We start from the raw sequence: 26,135 nt of genomic DNA, 5'->3' as shown, positions 1-26,135 counted from the left end.
AACTGGAGAAAGTATGTAAAACCATTGGTGCATGCTTACAACTGCACGAGGAATGATACTACAGGAGAATCTCCTTATTTTTTAATGTTTGGAAGACAACCATTGTTGCCTATTGATTTATGTTTTCGGATAAAATCTAGGGGACATAGTGAAGTATGTCATCAGGACTATGTGAAAGAATTGAAACTCAGTCTACGTTATGCGTATGACTTGGCTACCAAGGAAAGTGAAAAGCATCAGCAAGCCAATAAGAGGAGATGGAATGGCAAAGTTGTGAGGTCCAACACTGAACCAGGAGATAGAGTCCTAGTACGTAATTTGAGTCCTCGAGGAACCCAGAAATTGGCTGACAGATGGGAACATGTTGTACATACAGTTTTGGATCAGATTGATGAAAATCTTCCGGTATATAGAGTTCAAGCAGAAGGTGGTGAAGGCCCCATTCGAACTCTGCACCGAGATATGTTAAGACCCTGTGGGTTTATCTCTTCAATTGAAGAAAATTATGTTGTGAGGAATCCAGATGATCCTATTAGTAATTGGACCAGGCAGAAGTTTAAGGATGCAAGGATTCAATTAGAAGATGATGGTGAAATTTCACTGGAGTGCTCATCAGAACTTAACCCTTTAGCAACGGAGTTCAATCCGATCTCTCTATTCACGGATGTAGACATATTTTCAAGCTCTCATAATGAAGGGACACAAAGCAGGGTGTTTGAGCCGCAGGGAATTGCCGAAATTGATTCTCTCAGTACTGTAGCTTCTTCAGCAAATTTAGAAGAAAACAATAAGATATACCGGAGGTCTCAAAGAATTAAGACCAAGCCGGCAAAGTTTAATGATTATGTTTTGAGTTTCTCAGCAATACCAAGTATCATGAGTTTCCAACCCGTGGTTACACGTTGCAATATATTAATTGCATTGATATAATCATGTAAATATATAATATAAAGTTAGCTCTAGTTGCGCTATAATTGAGTAACTGTCGGGTTGACAGAGTTTTAGTGGGGGAGAATGTAACCCCTATGGGTTATATTGGTTTGGTCCAGTGGGTGGAGAAACCTTATGGAAGGATTGTATTAAGGAGTTGAGTACAAACCGTGAGGAAGCTGAAGAGAAAAGGAGCTGTTAATGCCAGGGAGTAAGGACTAGGCCCTTGTCACCTTGAATTAGGTAATGGGCTTTTACAATTATGTGTGAAAAGGGGAGGGAAGAGTAAATTAATTCTTTTGTGGCTTTATGTATTTGAATTTAAATTATATTTTATTTAGGGCTTTGAAGTTTGCAATTGGAAATTTCCGAATTTTCTCTACTGGACTTTCTGCAAGCAACTTCTTCAATTATGTCTTGCTGAATGCATTGGACTTTGGGAATTATTATGTTAAGAAGATATATGATATATTCTGTTGGCATACATGGTGTTATGTTCCCTTCAGTTATTGTTTAAATATATATATATATATAAAACAAACATTGTAATTATGTTTGCAGTATTCGTTTGAACGAGCCCCATAGGACCCAAGAAAGAGGTACAAGCGCATATTCAGGCAGCGATAAAAATGCTCCTATGAGAGCTTCCAATTTAAGAAGACATTTACATCCCTTTCCAGGGCTGTGGAGTTGGAAGCAATTTTGGGTGGAGTCAGAGTTGGACAGTAGAAAAATAGAGGAGTCGGAGTCGAAGGTTTGGCGTACCGACTCTATAGCCCTGAAAGTAATGACAACAGAAGATTTCTGTAAATTTATAGCTGACAATGAGGACATTGAACTTGTCAAGGATTATCAATACCTTGGGACAGTCATTAACCAAAATAGAAACAATAGTCAAGAAATCAGAAGAAGGCTAGGACTGGGGAGGGCAGCTGTGAGAGAACTAGGAAAGGTCCTCAAATACAAAGATGTTTCACTGAACACCAAAGTCCATGGTATTCCCGATCTCTATGCATGGATGTGAAAGTTGGCTAAAATGATGGAACAGGTTATCATACTTTGGACACATCATGAGAAGACAGGATTCACTAGAAAAGATAATAACAAACAGAAGGGAGTAGAAAAAGAGGAAGGCCAAACAAGAGATGGATTGATTCCATAAAGGAAGCCACAGATCTGAACTTACAAGATCTGAACAGGGTGGTTCACGGCAGATGCTCTTGGAGGTCACTGATTCATGTGTACTGCCTTGAAGTCGAATCCCACTTATGACGACCCAATGAAGTGATTTTCCATTGCCTTCCTCTGAGGCTGAGAGGCAGTGACTGGCCCAAGGTCACCCAGTGAGCTCCTGGAGGTTACCAGTGTGTGGACAACAGTGGTCAGGCTATCCTGGTCCAAAAATGGCCACAGCTTATTAAGTGCTCATTAGCACTTTCTCTGATGGTTTTTAATGTTTGCTTGTTTTTAATTTGATTATTTTGTGAGAGAGCGGCAGAGCTTGGAAAAGTTACTTTTTTGAACTACAACTCCCATCAGCCCCAGCCAGCATGGCCACTGGATTGGGCTGATGGGAGTTGTAGTTCAAAAAAGTAACTTTTCCAACCTCGCGGTATAGTTTTATGAATTTCTGAATGAGGAATAATGGCAGGGTGCAGAACAGCCCTCTCAGATTAACCACTCGTATGGGGTGTGGGAAATCAACTGCACCGCCTCGCAATAGTTCCCCTCAGGCGGCAGGGACTGCATTTCCCAGCGTGCCTCAGCATGCCAGTCGGCGGCTCTGCTTCCCTTCCTCCTGCGCATGCTGGGTAACGTACTCCTCACAATGGAGACGCCTCCTGACGAACGGACGCCGGATGTAGCTCACCTCGTGAGGCATGATGGGTAGTGTAGTCCTCCCGCGCCTCTTATGCCTATCATATAATAGAACTCGATTGAGAGGGGGGGATTTCCACGCCCACCTAAGGAACAGTCACGCCCCCTCCCCGCCTGACGAGCCCTCCCTCCGCAAGGCATGCTGGGAAGCGCAGTCCCTTTCTGCCTCCAGTCCTGTCAGGCGGCGGTTCTCTTTAAAAACAAAAAAACCCTCACATAAATTACCCGGGAGTAAGTCTCATTGAACTCAGTAGGACTTACTGCCGACCCGGGAGTAAGTGTCGTTGAACTCAATAGGACTTACTGCCAGTTTCCAGGCAAAGAATGCCTCATAAAACCGTTTAAACGCTGTATCATTTCTGCAATAAAATAACCTTAAAGACCTAATTAAGCCTTTAAAAAAATCCATTATCCCTAAGTCCACATAACTATAAAACAGTGAAACAGCCACCATCACATTTCCTTGTTTATGATTAATTAAATTCATATCCTCCCCTTCCTCCAAACAGGAGCTGTTGCAGGAGCCCAGCTGGGCTACTCCTGCCTTGTTCAAGGCTGGGAAGCCCTTAAACAAGCTCTCAAGACAACGAGTTGATACTTTTGATTAGAAAAGCTTTATTGCAAGCAATTGCCTGGGAGGTTACTTCAGAGGTAACATCTCAGTGTAAGCCCCCCTTCATGCTCCACACATCAGTCTCATATGCTGTTTTCAAGGTTACATAGATTACACAATTGTCACATGGTTATATATCAGCACATGTCATTCAATACACTAACTTGGCATAGATATTCTTTACTTAGCATAGACATGTACTACAATTCCTACAAGATATAAATGTCAAGATAATTTTTCTCAGAATCCTCTAAACTCCCCCCTCCTTATTTCCTTTATTCCTCCCCGGATACTATGTGGCCTTGTCAGCAAGCATTTGGCACATGATTATAACTTTTGCTCTATTTCCTTTCACAATCTTAAACACCATGTTTCAGCAACAAGCATATTTAAGCATAACAAAGCTGAGGCCCAGCCATTTTGGAGAGCTCATTAAAACCTGAAACAATAATTTCGCCAACAGAGCCCAGGGCAGGAGAATAAGCAAATATTATTATTTGAGGTGCTCAAAAACTCATTGTCATTATTGTCACCACTACTATTGCTAATCCTAACCCTATGGTGACTGTATGAATCAGCGACCTCCAGCAGCATCTGTCATGAACCACGCTGTTCAGATCTTGTAAGTTCAGGTCTGGAATCAACCCAATCAGTCCAATCTTGTTTGGACTTCCTCTTTTTCTATGCCCTTCTGTTTTTCCCAGCATTATTATCTTTCCGAGTGAATCCTGTCTTCTCATTATCTTTCCAAAGTATGATAACCTCAGTTTCATCATTTTAGCTTCTAATGGTTGTTGTTGTTGTTATGTGCCTTCAAGTCGATTACGACTTACGGCGACCCTATGAATCAGTGACCTCCAAGAGCATCTGTCATGAACCACCCTGTTCTGATCTTGTACGTTCAGGTCTGTGGCTTCCTTTATGGAATCAATCCATCTCTTGTTTGGCTTTCCTCTTTTTCTACTCCCTTCTGTTTATCCCAGCATTATTGTCTTTTCTAGTGAATCGTGTCTTCTCATGATGTGTCCAAAGTGTGACAGCCTCAGTTTCATCATTTTAGCTTCTAGTGACAGTCAGCGGAGGAAGGGGGCTTCATGTCAGTGGGGCAGTGGAATCCACTCCGGGTTTTCCCAGGAGCTGTCCACGGTGCTGAACCCTCCGCTGCTCCCACCTTTCTAAGCAGCATCTCAGTTGATGCCTCCTGCGATCCCTGCAGCTGCCATCGGAACTGAAGGCAGCAAAAGTGTCCCCGCTCCGGATAGCTCCACTCATCGCTGCGCCTGTTTCTTGGTGCGCTCCCTCTCCTGTGGGACTCAGAGAGACCTCCCGGAGAAAACCTTTACAAGCCCGGCCCAGGCAGGCAGCTCACTGGTGGGACAAGGGCTAGGAAGAGCGGCTAAAGGGGAACATTCACCTGCCCAGAAACTGATTGCTCCCCCAGCCCCTCCCATTACGAAGCCTGTCTCTGCTGGGAACTCCGGAAGAGCGCAGCGCATGTGAGGACTGACTGCCTCCCCACGCTCTCCCTGCGAAGCAGCCGAGGAGCTCCAGCCACTTTAAGGGTTAACAAAGGACAACGGAGCCGCAGGAAAGAGCGCAACCGAGGGACGTCCCTTTCCTGCCCCGCCTCTCTGCGAGCAATGGAGGCTGGAAGCGCGGAGCCCTCTTCCTGCGCGGCGATGTTGGCGAGCGGGGTTGCACGGAGGGAGCCTCGAAAGAAAGGTATGCAATTTGGGGCGGAGGGGAGGGTGGGAGAGAGGAGACGCATGAGGTTGAGGACTCTGCTGCCGCCCCTCCAAGGACTTAGTCACATTTTTACAAACTGGGGGCCCCACACGAGAATTGCTGCATGCACGGGCTACACATGAGAATTTTCACCCGCAGCTCTTCCTGGCCCTTGGAGCAGGCAGGATGAGAGGCGCGCTTTCTTTTCTTACATTGGGGATGAGGGAACAGGGATCAGGTTCTGCTTCTCCTGAGCACCTCCAAACCCCAGACCCTTTCTGGCAGAGCTTCTTCCTGCTTCCTGGGATTCAGCCTCACAGGTTGTCTGCTGCTGGCCTCCTCCACTACTCACTTGCTCGGGATTCCTCCCTCAAGCCTGGCCTCACACCACTCCTACGCCATTCCCTGGGGTTACTGGGGTGCCAAACTGTCCAGAGGAATTTCTGGGCCCGGTCCACAGTATGTGGATCACCCCCTCTGCTGCACTCACAGACAGTGACACAAATATACATGCCCTTTGCTTCATGAGCAAATGTGCACCCAGGGGGGAGGAGAGCCCAAAGATCAATCGGGGGTCACACACAAGTGACAAGATGCCCGACAAATACAGTATCAAACAGGTGAAGCTTTCCCCATAATTTTAGTTCCAGACTAGAAAAGGCTTTCTCTGTTTAATATCTGCCTGCCACTCAGCTGTTAAAGGCATGAGAGCCCTGCTCTCCTTCAGCGCTAACCGGAATCCATGCAAAGAACTCCAATTCTGCTTTCAGGCTACTATATTCAAGCACACTTAGGAAGCAGCAGAATTCAACTCTTAAAACAAACCTTAAAATACATTAAAACAAAACAGCATTAAAAACATTTTTAAAGCAACCTTAAAAAAGGGTTAAAAACATTATTAAAAAACATATACAATTCTAACACAGATGCAGACTGGGATTGGTCTCAACTTAAAAGGCTTGTTGAAATAGGAGGTCTTCAAAAGGCGCCAAAAAGATAGCAGCGATGGCGCCTAATATTCAAGGGGAGGGAATTCCAAAGGGCAGGTGCCACCACACTAAAGGTCAGTTTCCTATATTGTGCAGAACGAACCTTTTGATAAGATGGTATCTGCAGGAGGCCCTCCCCTGCAGATCGCAGTGATAGACTGGGTATATAATGGGTAAGACGGACTTTCCGGTATCCTGCTCCCGAGCTGTATAGGGCTTTGTACACCAGAACTAGAACCTTGAATGTGGCTCAGTAGCAAATGGGCAGCCAGATATCAACAGATATCAACAGTAAAGTTGGTTACCTCACTTCTCACCCCAAATCCATTAAATTTAGAAACAAGTTTAAAAGCACAGGTCCTAATCCTGATGATTGGCAGGAGGGCACTTCTTACATCCCTCCATTGGGAGAACTATTCATTTATTCCTTCTTTCTCCTTCCTGATCTTTAAACACTTACTGACGCATGAAAGCATATTTCCTCATATCCCATGATTCCTGTGTTCCACTCCATGTTTGGTAAATCTCTTTAATAATATTTTCCACTACTTTTCACGGAACAGCTAATAGGCCTCTAATTTCCAAGATACCTTCTCTGTCCTTTTGGCTTTCAAATTGTAATACATTTGCCAGTCCATATGGTAGCAAGTCTTTGGGAGAAGGTACATATTTTTGTTAAAATGTCAGCAATGTCACATTTGGGTTGTTTTAAGACCTCTCCGGTAGATGCCATCTAGACTTGGCATGATTTGTGAAAGATCCCACTTGCCCCATCACTCTTCAGAGTGCGAGTGGAGGGCAGATGATGTCCACGCCTTGCCTGGGAGTGTAAATGAGGAAGGCAATGGTTTTCTTCTTCCAAGGACTGGTGACCTTTGAGGAAGTGCACTTCACCCAGGAGGAACGGGCTCAGCTGGATCCAGCCTAGAGAGCTCTGTACAAGGAGATCATGCGGGAGATTCCTGAGATGGCGACCTGCTCTGTTAGAATTAGGAGAGGTTAAGGATAGCCTTCCTACTCCCTTCCTTGCACCCCTGCTTTGCAAACCTGACCCACTATGCATTTCAGATTATCGATAGAGCTGCCATCATTTCCTGTACACCCTTTTCCCAGACAGGAAGACTCTGGGGGCCAATCTAGTGCTTATAATTCTGGGATCCTAGGACAGCACACCCTGCACTTCCCAGCCAGAGCCCACTTTAACTTACTGTAAGGCCTACAACCAACACTCTCCCCCTGTTGCTGCCACTAATCTCAAGAGTCAGCTTTTCTTTAGCACCTCAAAATCCTTTTACTCGGTAATGGGGAACCCACGTTTTAACTCAAGTATCTACCTGATCCTAAGTCACTACTTACCTCCAGGATATTGGTCCTCTCAGGCGTAAAGCTGTTTGGCTGGTCCACTGCAGGCTTTTTCCTGATGGTGGATGAGGCACAAAGGCTGAATATCGCAGCCTCCCTTTTCAGGATATTTCCTCCCACATAAGTTTGTGTGGCACTGGGATCTCTTGGATCAATTAAAGCTGAACTCACATAGTGCAGGTGTGTGTGTGGGTTATCTGCCTTCAAGTCAATTACCACTTATGGCGACCCTATGAATCAGTGATCTCCAATAGATTCTGTCGTGAACCACCCTGTTCAAACCATGTAAGCTCAGGTCTGTAGCTTCCTTGATGGAATCAATCCTTTGGGGTGGGTTAGGTTTTAGTAATATTGTTATAAAAATATATATATTTTTAGGCCACCTATCTGGCTGCATGAACAGCCACTCTAGGTGGCGTACATAATTAAAATTTAAAATACACATATAAGTACAATTATAACATAATCAAGTTACCCACATCTGTACACTATTAAAATTAACTAGGGATTCTGTATGCCCGTTGAAATAGCCATGTTTTTAGTCCATGGCGGAAGCCTACCAAGGAGGGGACATGGCGTAGGTCATATGGCAGAGAGTTCCAGAGGGTGGGGGCCACAACCGAAAATGCCCTCTCTCTGGTCCGCACCAGTCTAGCTGTTTTAACTGGTGGGACTGAGAGAAGGTCTTGAGAGGCTGATCTCGTCAGACGGCATACTTGGTGATGCTGGAGGCGCTCCTTTAGATATACTGGACCGAAACCGTGTAGGGCTTTAAAGGTTAACACCAACACCTTGAATTGGGCTCGGTAAACAACTGGTAACCAGTGCAGATCTTCAAGCACTGGGGTGATGTGGTCCCGCCGGCAGCTGTTCTTAATCAACCATGCCGCCGCATTCTGTACCAGCTGTAATTTCCGGACCGTCTTCAAGGGTAGCCCAACATAGAGCGCATTACAGTAGTCTAAGCGAGAGGAGACCAGGGCATGTACTACCTGCGGGAGCAGATGAACCGGAAGATAGGGTCGCAGCCTCTGTATCAGATGTAATTGATACCAAGCTGCCCGGCTCACAGCTGATACCTGAGCCTCCATGGACAGCTGGGAGTCAAGAATGACCCCGAGGCTGCAAACCTGGTCCTTCAGGGGCAAAGTAACCCCATTCAGCACCAGGTCAATATCTCCTAATCTTCTCTTGTCTCCCAGAAGCAGTACCTCGGTCTTGTCGGGGTTAAGTTTCAGCCTGTTGCCTCCCATCCATTCACTTACGGACTCCAGGCACTTGGAAATAGTCTCCACAGCCAACTCCGGTGAGGACTTAAATGAGAGATAGAGCTGAGTGTCATCCGCATATTGGTGGCACTGCAACCCAAATCTCCTGATGATGGCCCCCAGCGGCTTTACATACATATTAAATAGCATGGGAGAGAGGATAGAGCCCTGTGGCACACCACAATTAAGAGGCCAAGGGTCTGAAAGACATAGGGGTCCTTGTGAGAGAGGTGACCCTGGAGACTGGAACAGGGGTCCCTGTGAGAGAGGAGACCCTGGAGACTGGAACAGGGGTCCCTGTGAGAGAGGAGATCCCGGAGATTGGAACAAACGTAGAACAGGAACAAGATTTGGAGTCTATGGACTTTAGAAATAAAATCTATTGTTTGGAACTCAATGTTATCTCTGAAGAAATTAATGAAGATTCTAGAGATAAAGTCATCAATGGCATGGATAATCTTCTGGACTGGAATGATGTGATGGAGCCCAATATAGAGAAAATCTATGGAATTAACTGCAGCCATGTGACAATGGAAAAACTTTCAAGAGATGACCCAGTGTATTTTGAAAAAAAGAACAGAGATATGATTTTACAGCAGTATTTCAGCAACCTATTCAGAATGGATGGCAAGAAAATATTTGGGATAGAGGTAATTCCCATCAGACTCTTACTATATGACTATGGCTTTGACAGCAAGATTATTATGGAATACTGATAATGGAAGATTGGATACTGAAATTACTGGACTTAACAAGACTACTGAAGATGGAAGATGGAAAATGGAACTAATAGGGATAATAGAACAATGGCTACTGAAATTACTGAACCTAACAGATTCTGATGTGATGGATTAATTGAAATGTTTATTTTGACTATGGTTATGACAATAAGATTATCATAATTAGTAATGAGATGGATTAATCGATATGCTTATCTGGAAAAAAAAAAATTGATAGATACATTTCTTAAAGAATTGAAACCTCTCTTTGACTTTTTGTGGAAAGAATAAAGTAATGTTTATGAGATTTGATGATTAAGTAAGATAACTATTGGAGGAAAGTGATTTTATAATATGACTTAAGAGACAGGATTGTTATATATTATAGACTTATAACTGATCTGATCTTTGACAAATGGGAAGTCAATATTTTACTCTTTATTTTTTATTTTTATTTTTATTTTTATTTTTATTTTTTTTTGTTTAACTATTTTTGATTTTGTTTTTTGTCTTTGAATGTTTTATGATTTCGTCTTGTATGTTTTATGAAAATTTGAATAAAAATTATTGAAAAAAAAAAAAGGAAGTTATTTAAATCTTGGGGATCCAAGGAGGGCTTTTTTAAGATGGGTTTTATTACCACCTCCTTGAGGGCAGATGGCAGCGCCCCCTCTTCCAAGGAGGCATTTACCACTGCCTTGATCCCTTCGCTCAGTCTCTCTTTACAGCTCACAATGAGCCAGGTGGGGCAAGGGTCAAACAAACAGGTGGTCGGTCTCACAGTAGAGAGCACCTTGTCCACTTCCTCAGAGGAAAGAGGCTGAAACCGATCCCAGTGGACCGGATCGCAACTGACCACCTCTGGCCCGCTTCCTGTGTCCACGGTGTACGGAATCGAACTCTTCATACGATCGATTTTATCAGCAAAATGTTTTGCAAATGTGTCACAGGAGGCTTTAGAGTGCTCCAAGGGTTCCTGCACTACTGGACCGACCAGGCTTTGGACCACTTGGAACAACCTCCTGGGACAACATTCTGTGGATGCAATAGAGGCAGCAAAGAAGCCCCTCTTTGCTGCCTTTGTTGCCACTTGGTAGGCCGCTATTGCTACTTTAACTCGTGTCCGATTGTCTTCTGAGCAAGATTTCCGCCACCGGCGTTCTAGTCGTCTCACCTCCTGCCTCAAACCTCGCAACCGTGGTGTGTACCATGGCGCGGTTTGAGCTCTATTCAGGGGGAGAGGACGTTTTGGAGCCACCCAGTCTATTGCCCCGGTGATCTCCCTATTCCACTCTGTCACCAGGGTTTCGACCGGGTGGTCTTCGGTCAGCTCCAAATCTCCCAGCGCGTTCAGGAATCCTACTGGTTCCATCAGGCGTCTGGGGTGGACCATCCTAATAGGTCCTTGTCCCCTGCGGAGGGTGTGCGGCAATAGGAGGTCCATGTTCACCAGATAGTGATCTGACCATGACACGGGGTCTGAAGAAATAACCCCCATTTCCAGAGCACTACCTCCCCCTCCCGAGGCAAATACAAGGTCGAGAGCATGACCGGCTACATGGGTGGGCCCAAAGTTGCTAAGGTGCAGTTCCCAGAAAGTCATGGTTTCCATGAAATCCCAAGGGGCTCCTGTGAGAGCCACCTCGGCATGCAGGTTAAAATCCCCCAAAACCAAAAGGTTGGGGGAAAGAACCCGCACAGCCGAGACGACCTCCAGCACCTCGGTCAGGGAGTCAGCTGTGCAGCGGGGTGGGCGGTACACAAGGAGAATCCCTAAACTGCCCTTAGGGCCCAGCCTCCAGTACATGCAATCAACAAACTTGGTCTCGTGGAGAGGGGGTCTGGTAAAAATCAAGGACTTCCGATAAATAACTACCACTCCCCCTTCCCGCCTCCCAATCCTCGGCTGCTGTGCGTACTGGAAACCGGCTGGACACATGGCCCCAAGCACAGGAGCTGAGGCCTCATCCAGCCAGGTCTCCATAATGCACATCAGGTCTGCGTTCTCATCCATGACCATGTCATGGATGAGAGATGTCTTCTGTACCACAGACCTGGCATTACACAGCAGCAGTCGAAGATTGGTTGGGGCTGCACCTCCCCCAGTTATCTTCTGGTGGTGAGCAGGTCCGGAACATGGGATGGACATTAAACATCTATTCCTCGTTCCCCGAAACTGGCCTGGCCTGCCCCTCACACCTATCCGGCATCTGCCACCTAACCTCTTAATGTCGTGGCCTCCCACCCTCCCCACCAAAATTTTGTCCGCCAAGCACATGTCCCTCTCTTACCTGGGCTCAACAGAATTTCCCACCCCCCCATGGGGTTAACAAAGCTGTTATTGTTGGCTGGTGACCAGCAGGCATTACTGTCTTTAGTTGTTTTCCATGAAGCCTGCAAGTTTGAAGACGTAACTGTGGTTAAGGAGGAGTTATGTCTATGCCCTGTCTGGGAACGGACTGCCAGGGCCGTTGCTATGGTAGCCATCTGATAGCGACTGGGAAAGTTCTAACAGTCTGTGTGTTGTTTTTTTCTGAATTATGCCTCTGAGCTGAGAGGCTGTCTTTTGTGTTCATCTATGGAGAGAGATGTACCAGAAGGGGGGGTGACTGAAGAATCTCTACATGTATTTACTCTTAAGCCTCTGGCCTTAATGTCTTTCAATAAAGACTCTTAACATGCTCTGAAGAAGTTTCTTGCTCAACTTAACTCCAACGTAATGTCTGCTGTTTCACACAACAACGCACACATGCCAACAGTGGTAGCAGAGGATGGTTACGCTCCACAGCGCATTACACCGGAGTAATTTGCTGGTCTGAACAGCAGATGGAGTTCCAGAGAGGGCAGCTTGATTGATTGAACCAGACGGAGGTGAGCAACATGGCTGTAAACCTGTCTGGGGTAGGCTTGCCGATGGAACGACTTAATGAAAAGAATTTTGGCAGCTGGAAGCCGAAGATGAGGGCTTTGCTGATAAAAGAGGATTTATGGGACACAATAGATGGACCCACTTTGGCGGTGCTGACTGCGGCTTGGACGCGTAGAGATCATAAGGCACAGGTTTTTATACTTCTGGCTCTATCTGACTCACAACTGCTACACGTGAGAGATGTTACAAACGCCAAGGAGATGTGGGACTGGTTGGAAGGCATTCATGTGCAACAGACCGCGGGATCTAGATTGTGTTTGGCACGGAAGCTTTATCAAATGCGCTTCACGGGTGAGTGTGACATGAGTGAGCATCTCACGGAATTCAGACGCCTGTTTGCTGAGTTGACAGACCGAGGCGTCGAACACTCTGAACTTCAGAAAACCTATCTGATTCTGGCTTCACTTGATGGGACTTGGAATAATATGGTCATGGCTTTCGAAGCCATGCCTGACGGAGGTTTGAACGTTGCGTTTATTGAGGAAAAATTGACCCAAGAACGGCAGCGGAGACAGGAGGCGAAAAGAGCCGAGTCGATGGAGGCTGTCAGGAAGCAAGAGGTGAAAACTGTCGTGCCGAAGGATAATAAACAGGAGCAGCAACAGAGGCTGAACAGAGGTTTGCGGAGATCGACGACATCTCCAGCGGGGTTGTCCAGTCAAGCGAAACTCCAGGGACGGAGGCTTGAAGCAGGGAAGTGTGAACTTTGTTTGTAAACAGAAGTCTAAAGACTTGGAACAAATTAACTTTATTGTCGACAGCGGAGCAAGCCATATATTAATTAAAGACAGACGTTTGTTTTACGTTTCAGAAGAAGTGAAAGACTTTGTTTTACTTGCTGATGGATCACGGAAATCCGTAAAAGCTAAAGGTCTGGTTAAGTTTGACAAGCTTGGCATAATGTCAGACTGTTTGTTTGTTCCGGAATTGGCTCATAATATTTTATCAGTTAGCAAACTGGTAAGTTGTAATTATTCAATTTTGTTCCACAAAGACCAATGTTTTATAATGAGGGGAGATGAAGTGTGCATGCAGGGAAGCCTTAATGATTTACAATTTGTAATAAAGAGCAGTCAAGCAGGGTGTGCTGTGTTAAACGCTGAGGCACAGGTACATCAGGCCTGCGTCCATGAATGGCATCAAAGGCTGGGGCATGCAAACCTTGACACGATAAGAAAAACCCCTTTGCACAGTGAAGACATGCGTTTAAAAGATTGTGGACAGTTAATGGATTGTGATTCTTGTAATCAAGCTAAAATGACTATTGCACCAATAAACCGGGAGGCTGAGAGAAACACAACAGCTCCCTACCAGCTAGTTCATGTTGATTTATCAGGGCCAATAAATGCTTCACGAGGAGGTGCGAAATTCTTCATGGTACTGGTAGATGATTTTTCAAGATTTTGTCATGTTTTTCTGTTAAAGCATAAAAGTGAAGCTGAGCAGAAGCTGAAACTGTTCATTAAGAGAATCGAAACTCAACACTTGGTCACGGTAGGGGCTATACGCTCGGACCAAGGTGGGGAATTTATGAGTAAAGCATTGAGTGACTTTCTGGAGAGTAAGGGAATAAACCAGAATTTCACTGCTCCACACAGCCCGTTTTCCAATGGAACTGCTGAGAGAAAAAATAGGGTGCTTGGGGAAGCAATGAGAGCCATGCTGCTGGATTGCAGTTTAGGGAATTCTTTCTGGGCAGAAGCAATTCTTTATGCGAATTACATTCACAACAGGGTGTTACACAGTGCTATTGGAATGTCTCCTTATGAGAAACTTACTGGCAGAAAGCCTAGAATACAACACATTCAAAAATTCGGGGCAAGGTGCTGGATCCACATTCCACAGGGAAAAAGGAGGGGCAAGCTTGCGCCCAGAGCACAGCAAGGTTTTGTTTTGGGATTTCAGAATGCATATTACAGAGTTTGGTGTCCAGAAACACAGCAGTTAATTCTGAGCAGAAGCATTAAAGTCTCAGAAAAGCCTTGGGATCAAAGGGAGACAGTCCTTCTTACAGGAACAAATGACACATGAACACAATCACAGAAATTTAAGCCAGATGTTGACATGAAAGTGGAAGGTACACAAATTCCTCTCAGAGATGCTTTGCATGAGCTCATTTGTGGAAAACGCAGATTGAAGAAACGAAAAGCTGAGGAAATGGAAGCTCCTGCGCAGGTTGTGCCAAGCACAAGCACAAATGGGAGGGCAGAGAGAGCCGAAGCTCTGGTTCCTTTAAGACGCTCCACGAGAGCGAATTTAGGCAAACCGCCTGACAGATTTACTGTAGGATTAATAACAAGTCCTGGAATGAATAAAGTTGTAGACATGGATCCTGAGACACTTTATTTGGCATGTGTTGAACCAAAGTTTGAGTGAATAAGGTTTTTGAACTGTACCGAGATATAATTTGGAACTGTACTGAACTGAAAATGTATGATGCAATGTACTGAAATGTATTGCAAGAGGTATTGTAGAAATGTATGACTGTATGACTATGAATTATGGAGATGTATTTCATGTATATTTTGCAGTCTTAATGGAAAAAGGGGAAACTGTTGGGCTGGTGACCAGTAGGCATTACTGTCTTTAGTTGTTTTCCATGAAGCCTGCAAGTTTGAAGACGTAACTGTGGTTAAGGGGGAGTTATGTCTATGCCCTTTCTGGGAACGGACTGCCAGGGCCGTTGCTATGGTAGCCATCTGATAGCGACTGGGAAAGTTCTAACAGAGTCTGTGTGTTGTTTTTTTCTGAATTATGCCTCTGAGCTGAGAGGCTGTCTTTTGTGTTCATCTATGGAGAGAGATGTACCAGAAGGGGGGGTGACTGAAGAATCTCTACATGTATTTACTCTTAAGCCTCTGGCCTTAATGTCTTTCAATAAAGACTCTTAACATGCTCTGAAGAAGTTTCTTGCTCAACTTAACTCCAACGTAATGTCTGCTGTTTCACACAACAACGCACACATGCCAACAGTTATTGTCCTCCCCTTGCAAACTTCTATTTCCCAAGCAGTCTTCTCCTTTCCCTTATATACACCGCAGGAGGCTGGTGGGCATACACAGCATTGTTGGAATTTTAAACTTTTAATGTTGCCAGATGGGCAACTAATAAATGTAATAAATAAATAAATAAATAAAATCTCTTGTTTGGCCTTCCTCTTTTTCTACTCCCTTCTGTTTTCCCCAGCATTATTGTCTTCTCTAGTGAATCAGGTCTTCTGATGATGTGTCCAAAGTATGATAACCTCAGTTTAGCTTCTAATAGTAGTTTTGGTTTAATTTGTTCCAACACCAAATTATTTCTCTTTTTCGTGCTCCATAGTATCTGGAATGTTCTACTCCAACACCACATTTCAAATGAGTTGATCTTTCTTTTCACTGGCCAACTTTCAAATCCATACATAGAGATGGGGAATACCATGGGCTGAAAGATCTTGACTTTGGTGTTCGGTGATGCATCTTTGCATTTGAGGATCTTTTCTAGTTCTCTCATAGCTACCCTCCCCAGTCCAAGACTTCTTCTGATTTCTTCACTATTGTCTCCAGTTTGATTAATGACTGTGCCAAGGTATTGATAATCCTTGACAAGTTCAGTGTCCTCATTGTCAACTGTAAAGTTGCATAAATCTTCTCTTGTCATTACTTTAGTCTTCTTGACGTTGAGCTGTAGTCCTGCTTTTGTGCTTTCCTCTTTAACTTTCATCAGCATTCATTTCAAATCATTACTGGTTTCTGCTAGTAGTGTGGTATTGTCTGCATATCTTAAATTATTGATATTTCTCCCTCCAATTTTCACACCTCCTTCATCTTGGTCCAATCCCACTTTCCATATGATATGTTCTGCATACAGATTAAACAAATAGGGTGATAAAATATAACCCTGTCTCACACCCTTTCCCATGGGGAACCAATCGGTTTCTCCATAGTCTGTCCTTACGGGAGCCTCTTGTCCAGAGTATAGATTGTGTATCAGGAAAATCAGATGCTGTGGCACCCCCATTTCTTTTAAAGCATTCCATAGTTTTTCATGATCTACACAGTCAAAGGCTTTGCTGTAGTCTATAAAGCACAGGGTGATTTTCTTCTGAAATTCCTTCCTCTGTTCCATTATCCAACTTATGTTTGTGATATGATCTGTGGTACCTCTTCCCTTTCTAAATCCAGCTTGGACATCTGGCACTTCTAGCTCCATATACGGTAAGAGCCTTTACTTTACTTGCATGGGATATTAAGGCAATAGTTCAAAAATTACTGCATTCCCTGAGATTCCCTTTGTTTAGAGTTGGGATGTATATTGAACACTTCCAGTCTGTGGGCCATTGTTTTCTCTTCCATACTGGTTGAAAAAGTTTTGTCAAAATTTGGACAGATTCAGTCTCAGTAGCTTGTAGCAATTCTATTGGTATGCCATCTGCTCCTGGTGATTTTCTTCCAAGTATTTTAAGAGCAGCTTTCACTTCACATTCTAAATTTTCTGGTTCTTCATCTTATGATTCCTCCGTGAATGAATCTGTCATCCTTGCATCTCTTTTATAGAGTTCTTCATTGTATTGCTTCCATCTTTCTTTTATTTTATCTCAGTCAGTCAGTGTGTTCCCCTGTTGATTATTCAACATCCCTACTCTTGGTCTAAATTTCCCTTTAATTTCTTCCTGTACTTCTGCATCAAATCTCTCAGTTTCCTCTTCTTGTCTGTTTGCCGTTGGAGCACAGACTTAGATGATGGTTACATTGATAGGTTTCCCATGAAATCTCATTGATATCACTCACTCAGCCTTTGCATTATAGCTCCCAATTGCTTTTGGAGTAAATATAGACATCCTAATGTCACACACCCTCTGCAGGGTTCAAGGACCCATGAGGATGGTCCGCCCCACACGCCTGATGGAATCTGAGGGATTCCTAAATGCGCTAGGGGATTTGGAGCTGACTGAAGGTCACCCGGTCGAGACCCTGGTGATGGAGTGGAATAGGGAGATCTCCAGGGCAATAGACCGGGTGGCTCCGAAACATCCTCTCCCCCTGAACAGAACTCAGACAGCACCCTGGTACACTCCACGGTTGCGGGGTCTGAGACAGGAGGTGAGACGACTAGAGCGCCGGTGGCGGAAATCTCGCACTGTAGACAATCGGACACTGGTTAGAGCAGCAATAGCAGCCTACCAAGTGGCAATAAAGGCAACAAAGAGAGATTTCTTTGCTGCCTCTATTGCGTCGGCAGAATGTTGTCCCACGAGGTTGTTCCAAGTGGTCCGAAGCCTGGTCGGTCCAGTTGCTCAGGAACCCATGGAGCATTCTAAAGCTTCCTGTGACACATTTATTAAACATTTTGTCGATAAAATCGAACGCCTGAAGAGCAGGATTCCATGCGCTGTGGAAACAGAAAATAGGCCAGAGGCGGCCAGCTTCCATCCGGTCCGATGGGATTGATTTCAGCCTCTCCTCGCTGAGGAAGTGGACAAGGTGCTCTCTACTGTAAAGCCAACCACCTGTCTGCTTGATCCTTGCCCTTTGCAGCTAATTATGAGCTGCAAAGAGAAACTGGGTAAAGGGATCAAGGCGGTGGTAAATGCATCCTTGAAAGAGGGTGCAATGCCATTAGCCCTCAAGGAGGCAGTGATAAAGCCCATCTTCAAAAAGCCCTCCTTGGATCCCCAAGAGTTGAACAACTTTCGTCCAGTTTCGGATCTACCATTCTTGGGCAAGGTGATAGAGTGAGTGGTGGCCAAACAGTTACAGACATACTTGGATGAAGCGGATTATTTGGATCCATTCCAATCGGGCTTCAGGACTGGTCATGGAACTGAAACAGCCTTGGTCGCTCTGGTGGATGATATGAGAAGGGCGTTGGATAGGGGAGAATATACCTTCCTCGTCCTTCTAGATCTCTCAGCGGTTTTTGATACCGTTGACCACAGTATCCTGTTAAATCGCCTAGAGGATTGGGAATTGGGGGCACTGTTTTACAGTGGTTCCGTTCCTATCTCTCAGGTAGACACCAGCGGGTGGCATTGGGGGATGAGGTTTCAGACCCTTGGCCTCTTAATTGTGGAGTGCCACAGGGTTCTATCCTCTCCCCCATGCTATTTAACATCTATGTGAAGCCGCTGGGAGCGATCATCAGGAGTTTTGGGCTGCAGTGTCATCAATATGCTGATGACACTCAGCTCTACCTCTCCTTTAAGTCCTCGCCAGAATTGGATGTAGATACCATGTCCAAGTGCCTGGAGTCCGTAAGTAGATGGATGGGTGAGAACAGGCTGAGGCTGAATCCCGATAAGACTGAGGTGCTACTTGTGGGAGACAGGAGAAGGTTGGGAAACATCGACTTGGTCCTGAATGGGGTAAGATTGCCCCTGAAGGACCAGGTCCGCAGCCTAGGAGTCATTCTTGACTCCCAGCTGTCCATGGAGGCTCAGGTTTCAGCAGTGAGCCGGGCAGCTTGGTATCAATTACATCTGATACAGAGGCTACGACCCTACCCTCCTGTACATCTGCTCCCACAGGTGGTACATGCTCTGGTCTCCTCTCGCTTGGATTACTGTAATGCGCTCTACGTGGGGTTACCCTTGAAAACAGTCCGGAAACTGCAGCTGGTACAAAACACGGCGGCACGCTTAATTAAGCATACCCGTCGCCGGGATCATATCACGGCAGTGTTAGTAGACCTACACTGGTTACCAGTGGTTTACCGGGCTCAATTCAAGGTGTTGGTGTTGACCTTTAAAACCCTAAACGGTTTCAGCCCAGTTTATCTGAAGGACCGCCTCCAGTATCATCAATCAGGCCGCCTGACGAGATCAGCCTCACAGGACCTTCTCTCGGTCTGTCCAGCCAAAACAGCTGGGCTGGTGCGGACCAGGGAGAGGGCGTTCTCGGTGGTGGCCCCCACCCTCTGGAACTCTCTCCCGTATGATCTCCGGCATGCTTCCTCTCTGACAGGTTTCCGTAGAGCTTTAAAGACCTGGCTCTTCAGGCAGGCCTATAATCTTGGAGTGGATTAGCTTTCTGTTGTATATATGAGCTGTGTTGTTATCAGAGATGTTATATATTGTAATTTATAATTGGGTATATCGTTGGTTGTATTTTAATTGTGTTGTAAGTCGCCTAGAGTGTCTGTATAGTCAGACGGATAGGCGTCTAACAAATAAAATTTATTATTACTATTATTATTATTTTGCTATGTTACTTCTCACTATTAGAACAACCCCGTTTCTTCTTAATTTATCATTTCCTACATAAAATATTTTGTAGTTGCCTGAAAATGTCCCATTCCCATCCATCTTAATTCACTCACGCCAATTATTGTAATGTCGATGCGTTCCATTTCCTGCTTGACAATTTCTAACTTTCCCTGGTTCATGCTTCTCACATTCCATGTTTCTATTGTGTATGTCGTACAACTCCGGACTCTCCTTCCACATCTGTGCGGCTTTGACCCAGCTGCATCATTAGTCACAGAGCTACTCGTACTTGTCCTTTGTTCTCCCCCAGTAGCTCACAGAGTGCCTTCTGACCTGGGGGTCTCATCTTTCAGCACTATCTCATGTTGCAGGTAACAGGGGGCTAACATTTTGGGAGGGAGGGAGGAGGGAGGGAGGGAGGGGATGCAAGCTGCCCTCTAGCAGTGGAAAGGGCCATGTTCCTGTCAGACAAGATCCATCCTAGGTTTGTACATTCCAGCCGTTCATAAGTACTGGGCTGTCCACGTTAATTGGAGGAACAAGAGAGGAATTTTTTGTTACAGTTGTCTCTGTGTGTGTCAGTTTTCAAAGCCTGTTACCAAACACCTACTGCTAAAATAACTCCGTACGCCTCGAGCTTTGACAGTTAAACTCTGATATCCATGGAGCTCCCAGAAATGTTTCAAAATACAAATCATAATATATTCATAGGATTTCTCCACAGCACTTTATCACCTTTCCTTTTCATTTCATCAGGATACATCTGGAGGGTCAAGGCTAAGGGAGAACCATCTGAAGTATCACTGGAAAAAGCTGAGGAGCAGGTGCAGGAGCAGAAACTGAGGAGTCAAGATGGAGCAAAGAGACAAGAGGAGAGACAGAATCACACAGGGGACAAACCTCATACATGCTTGGAGTGTGGAAAGAGCTTCAGGTGGCGTAGTCACCTTACTTCGCATCGAAGAACTCACACAGGAGACAAACCTTATAAATGCTTGGAGTGTGGAAAGAGCTTCAGTCAGAGTAGCGCCCTTACTTCGCATCAAAGAACTCACACAGGAGACAAACCTCATAAATGCCTGGAGTGTGGAAAGAGCTTCAGTCGGAGTGACAACCTTACTTCGCATCAAAGAACTCACACAGGAGACAGACCTTATAAATGCTTGGAGTGTGGAAAGAGCTTTAGTCAGAATGGGAACCTTACTTTGCATCAAAGAAGTCACACAGGGGACAAACCTCATAAATGCTTGGAGTGTGGAAAGAGCTTCAGTCATTGTAGCCACCTTATTTCGCATCACAAAACTCATACAGGGAACAAACCTTATAAATGCTTGGAGTGTGGAAAGAGCTTCAGGTGGAGTAGCGCCCTTACTTCGCATCAAAGAACTCACACAGGAGACAAACCATATAAATGCTTGGAGTGTGGAAAGAGCTTCAGGTGGAGTAGCGCCCTTATTTCACATCACAGAACTCACACAGGGAACAAACCTTATAAATGCTTGGAGTGTGGAAAGAGCTTCAGGTGTAGCAGCCACCTTACTTCGCATCAAAGAACTCACACAGGAGACAAACCTCATAAATGCTTGGAGTGTGAAAAGAGCTTCAGTCGGAATGACCACCTTACTTTGCACCACAAAACTCACACAGGAGACAAACCTTATAAATGCTTCGAGTGTGGAAAAAGCTTCAGATGGAGTAGCTCCCTTATGGTGCATCATAGAAGTCACACAGGGGACAAACCTTATCAATGCTTGGAGTGTGGAAAGAGCTTCAGTCAGAGTGGCCACCTTACTTCACATCACAGAACACATACAGGGAACAAACCTGATACTTGCTTGTAGTGTAGAATGGCTACCTTCAGGCACAGCAAAGGATCCGTTCAAAGGAAGAGATGTATAGATGCTTTGAATTTGGAAAAAGCTTTAAGCGGAGTTCAACTCTTTCTGTGCATCAATGGATCCATATGGGGAAGCCAGGCTACCAACAGGATTTTTATGGGGAGTTTCAGACCCTGACAATCTTCTTCTCTTAGCTTAACCACAGACTGTTCCACTTCCCTTCACCTGCTATTTTGGTGGCGTGTCAGTTTTTGCTTTGCAGTGACAGAGAGGTTTTAGTTTTCCAGAGATGGGTGAGCACCCAAGGTGGATGCTGAGGCCAAGGTGGCTCCAGGAGCCAAAATGGCCTCTCAGTTGTCCAGTTTTTCCCCATCATATCCCCCCTCTGGCAGTTTCTAGCTGCCCAATTCAATATTCAATTAATGACATTTCAAGTCTTACTTTATCTACTTCCTCTAGATCCTCCACCTCTGTCTTTGTTACCTCCATGTGCATCATTCGAACATCAGTTTTCGTGAAGGGGTTAGTAGTGTTTGTCACACAGCATCTAATACAACATAACGCCAACTGGACTATTACATATATGAGCACCAGCAAGAATAGTCCCATTAGAACATATTTTATCAGATTTTGTACTAGGCCTCCTAGTCATCCCCCTGGATTCTGTAGCCATCCCCACCAATCAAAATCGCTACTCCGGTCAAAATAAGCTACTTCTGCTATTTTCTAAGCATGCTCTATTATGGAGTTGGCATGGGATTCAATCTCTCCAGCTGAACTGTTTATGTAGGAACAACATTCGCTCCCAATGATGGTGCAAGTGATTCCATCCGTAGCGAGCAGAGTCCAGTGCCATCCTGTTTTGGAGAACCGTTTTCCTTATTTAGGTTTGGGTTGCTGGTAGGGTCTTTATAGTCTTAGAGGCCACAGGAACAGCTTCTTTGATCTCATTTGCAAGAATTTCCACTACAGATTGAATCTCAATACTCCAAAACCCACGGCAGCCGTGCCAGCCAAGGGCAGGAAAGAGCCCATCGTTAATGGCCTGCTGTTTTCTATGTCCCATTGTGCAGAGTGGCGAGCAGGTTTTGATTTCTCTCTTTTTCTCTCTCATTGGGGAGGCTCTCTTGTTCCTGATTCTACCAAGTGGGAGTACCTGAGTGACCCTGACAGCTGGTATAAGCCAGGCAACATCGCAGGAGCCAATCCAATAGTTTGGCAATACTTTATAGGCTTTATCTCCACAGACCCAATCATGTCGTACAAGAGCTTCCCATGGCTCTTTGTGGAAGGGGGAAAGACCATGTTTTCCATGGTTGAACTTACTACCTTTGGTAGAAGGGGCCAGCTATCCCCCGTCAAGGGACACCACCACCTGGATCATGAGGATTGCTAGTCCTGTTCCCAAAACAGGCTCCCCAGTTGTTCAGGTATTTACAGACCCATGCTTGTTGACCAGCAGAATTGGTAAAGGCAGAACAATGGATCATGTTGTCAATAGAATAGTTACAGGAAGCATGGCAATCATGATAATGTTGGCAGAAAGTGGGATTCTGGGTGAGGTTATAATGGAGAATTTTATATATCCACACATTTAAACATAGAAGGCATATGTTTATGAAATATAATAAAATCACAAGGAACTAAGCAAAAAGGCCCACAGTCCTATGAGACCCTAAAATCCAGTCTCATAGAGAAGCAAGTTCAGCTTGAACTTCTCAACTCATGAAATGAAGCAAACAGGCCTGTGTGTGTAACTTTAATTAATGAGTATATTGTTTGGAAGCAAATGAACATGTAACTCATGATTGATATTTTAAACCGTTTGATCCTGAGAAATTAATTATTAGTGAAATACTGGGCAATCGTATATCTTTTATTCTTGATTTTGTAGAGCTATGGCTCCGACTAGTGGAAAACTTTGTAACTTTACTAAAGGAGGAGTGAGAGAAACTTTGTGTTTTAACTCTCATTTTTCAGATGTCCCGGTGTGTTTAATTTCCGTCTTGATAGGTAGAATACAAACTTTGTCAGTGGGTTTTCATGGTAAAAGGTATTCTGAAGTAGTTTGCCTTTTCTATTCCTCTGAGGCTGAGAGATAGTGGCTGGCTGGCCCTCAGCAGTTTTAGGAAAGGCAGACAAGGCTCCCCCTTGCCTGCACCCAGGTCCCGGGCTGCATATCCCACCCCACCTCACCCTAGAGGGTCCTGCCTCAGTCTCCAATTGGATAAGGTGGGGAGGTGGGAGAGTGGGTGGAGGGCATCATTGTCCCTGGCCATCTCAACTCATCCCCCGTGGTCGGGTTTGTCCACCACACCTATTCCCCAGAGGAATAATGTCTGTCCCGCCCTCTCCTTCACTGCCTCAGCATTTTCCCCACTCAAAGTCACCATCATGTGTTGTAAGCCACCCAGAGAGCTTCGGCTATGGGGCGGTATACAAATGTAATAAATAAATAAATAATGGGCAATGTACCCGAGCATATCATTTCAAGGGGGTTCCCTTTGTCATGAAAACCTGAATTTAAGATGGTTGTGTAGCAAAGAATTGTGGGGGTTCATTTGTTAATGTGGAATCTTAACAGGTTAACATTTGGCTTCTGTATTAGAGCTCTGAGTTGGCAGTTTTATTTCCCAGCTGTGGGTAAGCAGAGGCCCATCCTAACACTCCCTTAACCATAGAAGCCGGGCTCCATCAAGGTCGTACAGCCCTTGAAGTTTTAGGGAGGATGTTCCATTTGGTCAGGTGATTGATGGGCCCTTTTTTCATGAAGAAATTTCCTGATTGGTTAATTGGAATCAGCCTGTTGCTGGGCAGTTTGCCATAAGTATGGGGCTCAAACCTTGGCTTTCGTTCCTCCTCTGGGTCCCATCATGCCTACTTGATGTTGCCTGCTGAGCTTCCATTTTGCATCGACTCTCCTGCCTGTTCCTCTCTCTGAGGAGAGGGGGCTGTGCAACTGTCTACCTGTGTGTAAGTAGAGACTAGGCTAGATAGCTTTCTTGTTTTTCTGCTGTGACTGAACTCTCTGTATTTTACCTTGCTCCTTTTGGGTGTGCATATTAAGGAACAATTTTGCTGCTGTGACTGTGCACCTCTTTCATTCTTTAATAAAGTTACTTCTATTTTCCAGTGTGTGTTCATTTCAGGAGAAGGTTAGCCCTAAACTAGTACCTTGGCCACTGAGCGTGACTATTGTGTCAATTGGGCATTAAAGGCTTAAAGGCTCCAGGGCAAGAAGTGTTTGTTTGGCTCTTGCCATTTGGGAATCCTTGGCAGTTTTCTGGGCTCTGAGCTTCCCCTTGGCTGAGGGTGGTTAATGAGTTTAAGGGGTGGTGGCAGTCTACCTTACACTACAGGGCTGTTCTGAGCATGCACAGCCTTAGCAGGGAAGGATATTTTGCCAGGATCATTTGCCCTGGGTGGGGAATTGGCTCCTGGGATGAGGGAGGGGGTCCAGGGACTGGCACCCCTCCATCACACCCTACTTTCGCATAATACAAAGACTGAAATCAAACCAGAGCTTCTTGAAAAGGGGACTCCCTTCTCGGGGCTGTGTAGTTCCAAGGTTGCAAAGGATGTCATCTCATCTCCTGCACACAAGGGGTCAGCATGTCACAGAACACGTCGGAACATTGCTAATAAGTATTATATTTTAATGGAATTGATTTTCTTGTTATGGCTGCACCTCCGTGATCCTGAAGTGTGTATCGGCCAGGATTCAAATCTTTCTCACAATTGGAAAGACTAACCTAATGTTTCACAGGTATGCTTTCCTAGAGGTCATGTGACAATTACTTGAACCAAATGGTTTTTTCAGAGCACCCTTTTATGTGCCAGAAGTGGAGTCATTTGCCAAAAGTCTAAGATGACTTTAGAAAGAAGAGATAGAACTGGGAATGCAGAAAGGAAATCAACTGGGAAACCTGATGTCTTGCAAAGATGTTGTCTTTTTTTTTAATAGACCGAAATAAGTATTTATGCGAGTTATTAAACTGGAAACAGACATGTCAGTAAAATAAACAGGAAATCAAACTGACCATGTGTAAAACCTAAACAGACTGTATGTTATTAAACCAGAAATATGAATTTAAATAAAAACAGAAACTGTTCAAAATCCTAAATGGGATATCTGTTGTTGATAAAAAAATATGCAAGGCCAGCCCTAGAAAAAAATTGCACCCTGGCTGAGGAGTGCCTGCGGTGCCCCATCCCCAGCGGTCAGTTTCGCAGGGCCACTCAGAGGGTTTATGGGGCCCAGAGCACACATGAGGTTGAGGACTCTGCTGCCGCCCCTCCAAGGACTTAGTCACATTTTTACAAAGCTGGGGGCCCCACACGAGAATTACTGCATGCACGGGCTACACATGAGAATTTTCACCCACAGCTCTTCCTGGCCCTTGGAGCAGGCAGGATGAGAGGCGTGCTTTCTTTTCTTACATTGGGAATGAGGGAACAGGGATCAGGTTCTGCTTCTCCTGAGCACCTCCAAACTCCAGACCCCTTCTGGCAGAGCTTCTTCCTGCTTCCTGGGATTCAGCCTCACAGGTTGTCTGCTGCTGGCCTCCTCCACTCCTTACTCTCTGGGGATTCCTCCCTCAAGGCCTGGCCTCACACCACTCCTACGCCTTTCCCTGGGGTAAATGGGGTGCCAAACTGTCCAGAGGAATTTCTGGGCCCGGTCCACAGTATGTGGATCAC

The 26,135-nt window shown here is 45.1% G+C and overlaps 1 protein-coding gene across 1 annotated transcript; it reads left to right on the top strand.

Annotated features, from left to right (window-relative positions):
- The first annotated feature begins 5,053 nt into the window (after window positions 1–5,053).
- Window positions 5,054–25,488, top strand: LOC133381856 (zinc finger protein 501-like). The gene is made up of 2 exons (XM_061621413.1): window positions 5,054–5,143; window positions 20,353–25,488. Exons 1-2 carry the CDS (start codon window positions 5,062–5,064, stop codon window positions 21,435–21,437), a joined length of 1,167 nt encoding a protein of 388 aa, XP_061477397.1. The 5' UTR covers window positions 5,054–5,061; the 3' UTR covers window positions 21,438–25,488.
- The last annotated feature ends 647 nt before the right edge of the window (window positions 25,489–26,135 follow it).

The sequence above is a fragment of the Rhineura floridana genome, chromosome 3 (genome assembly GCF_030035675.1).
Source record: "Rhineura floridana isolate rRhiFlo1 chromosome 3, rRhiFlo1.hap2, whole genome shotgun sequence".
Lineage (NCBI taxonomy): Eukaryota > Metazoa > Chordata > Lepidosauria > Squamata > Rhineuridae > Rhineura > Rhineura floridana.
This window is presented reverse-complemented; position numbering and strand designations above follow the sequence as displayed.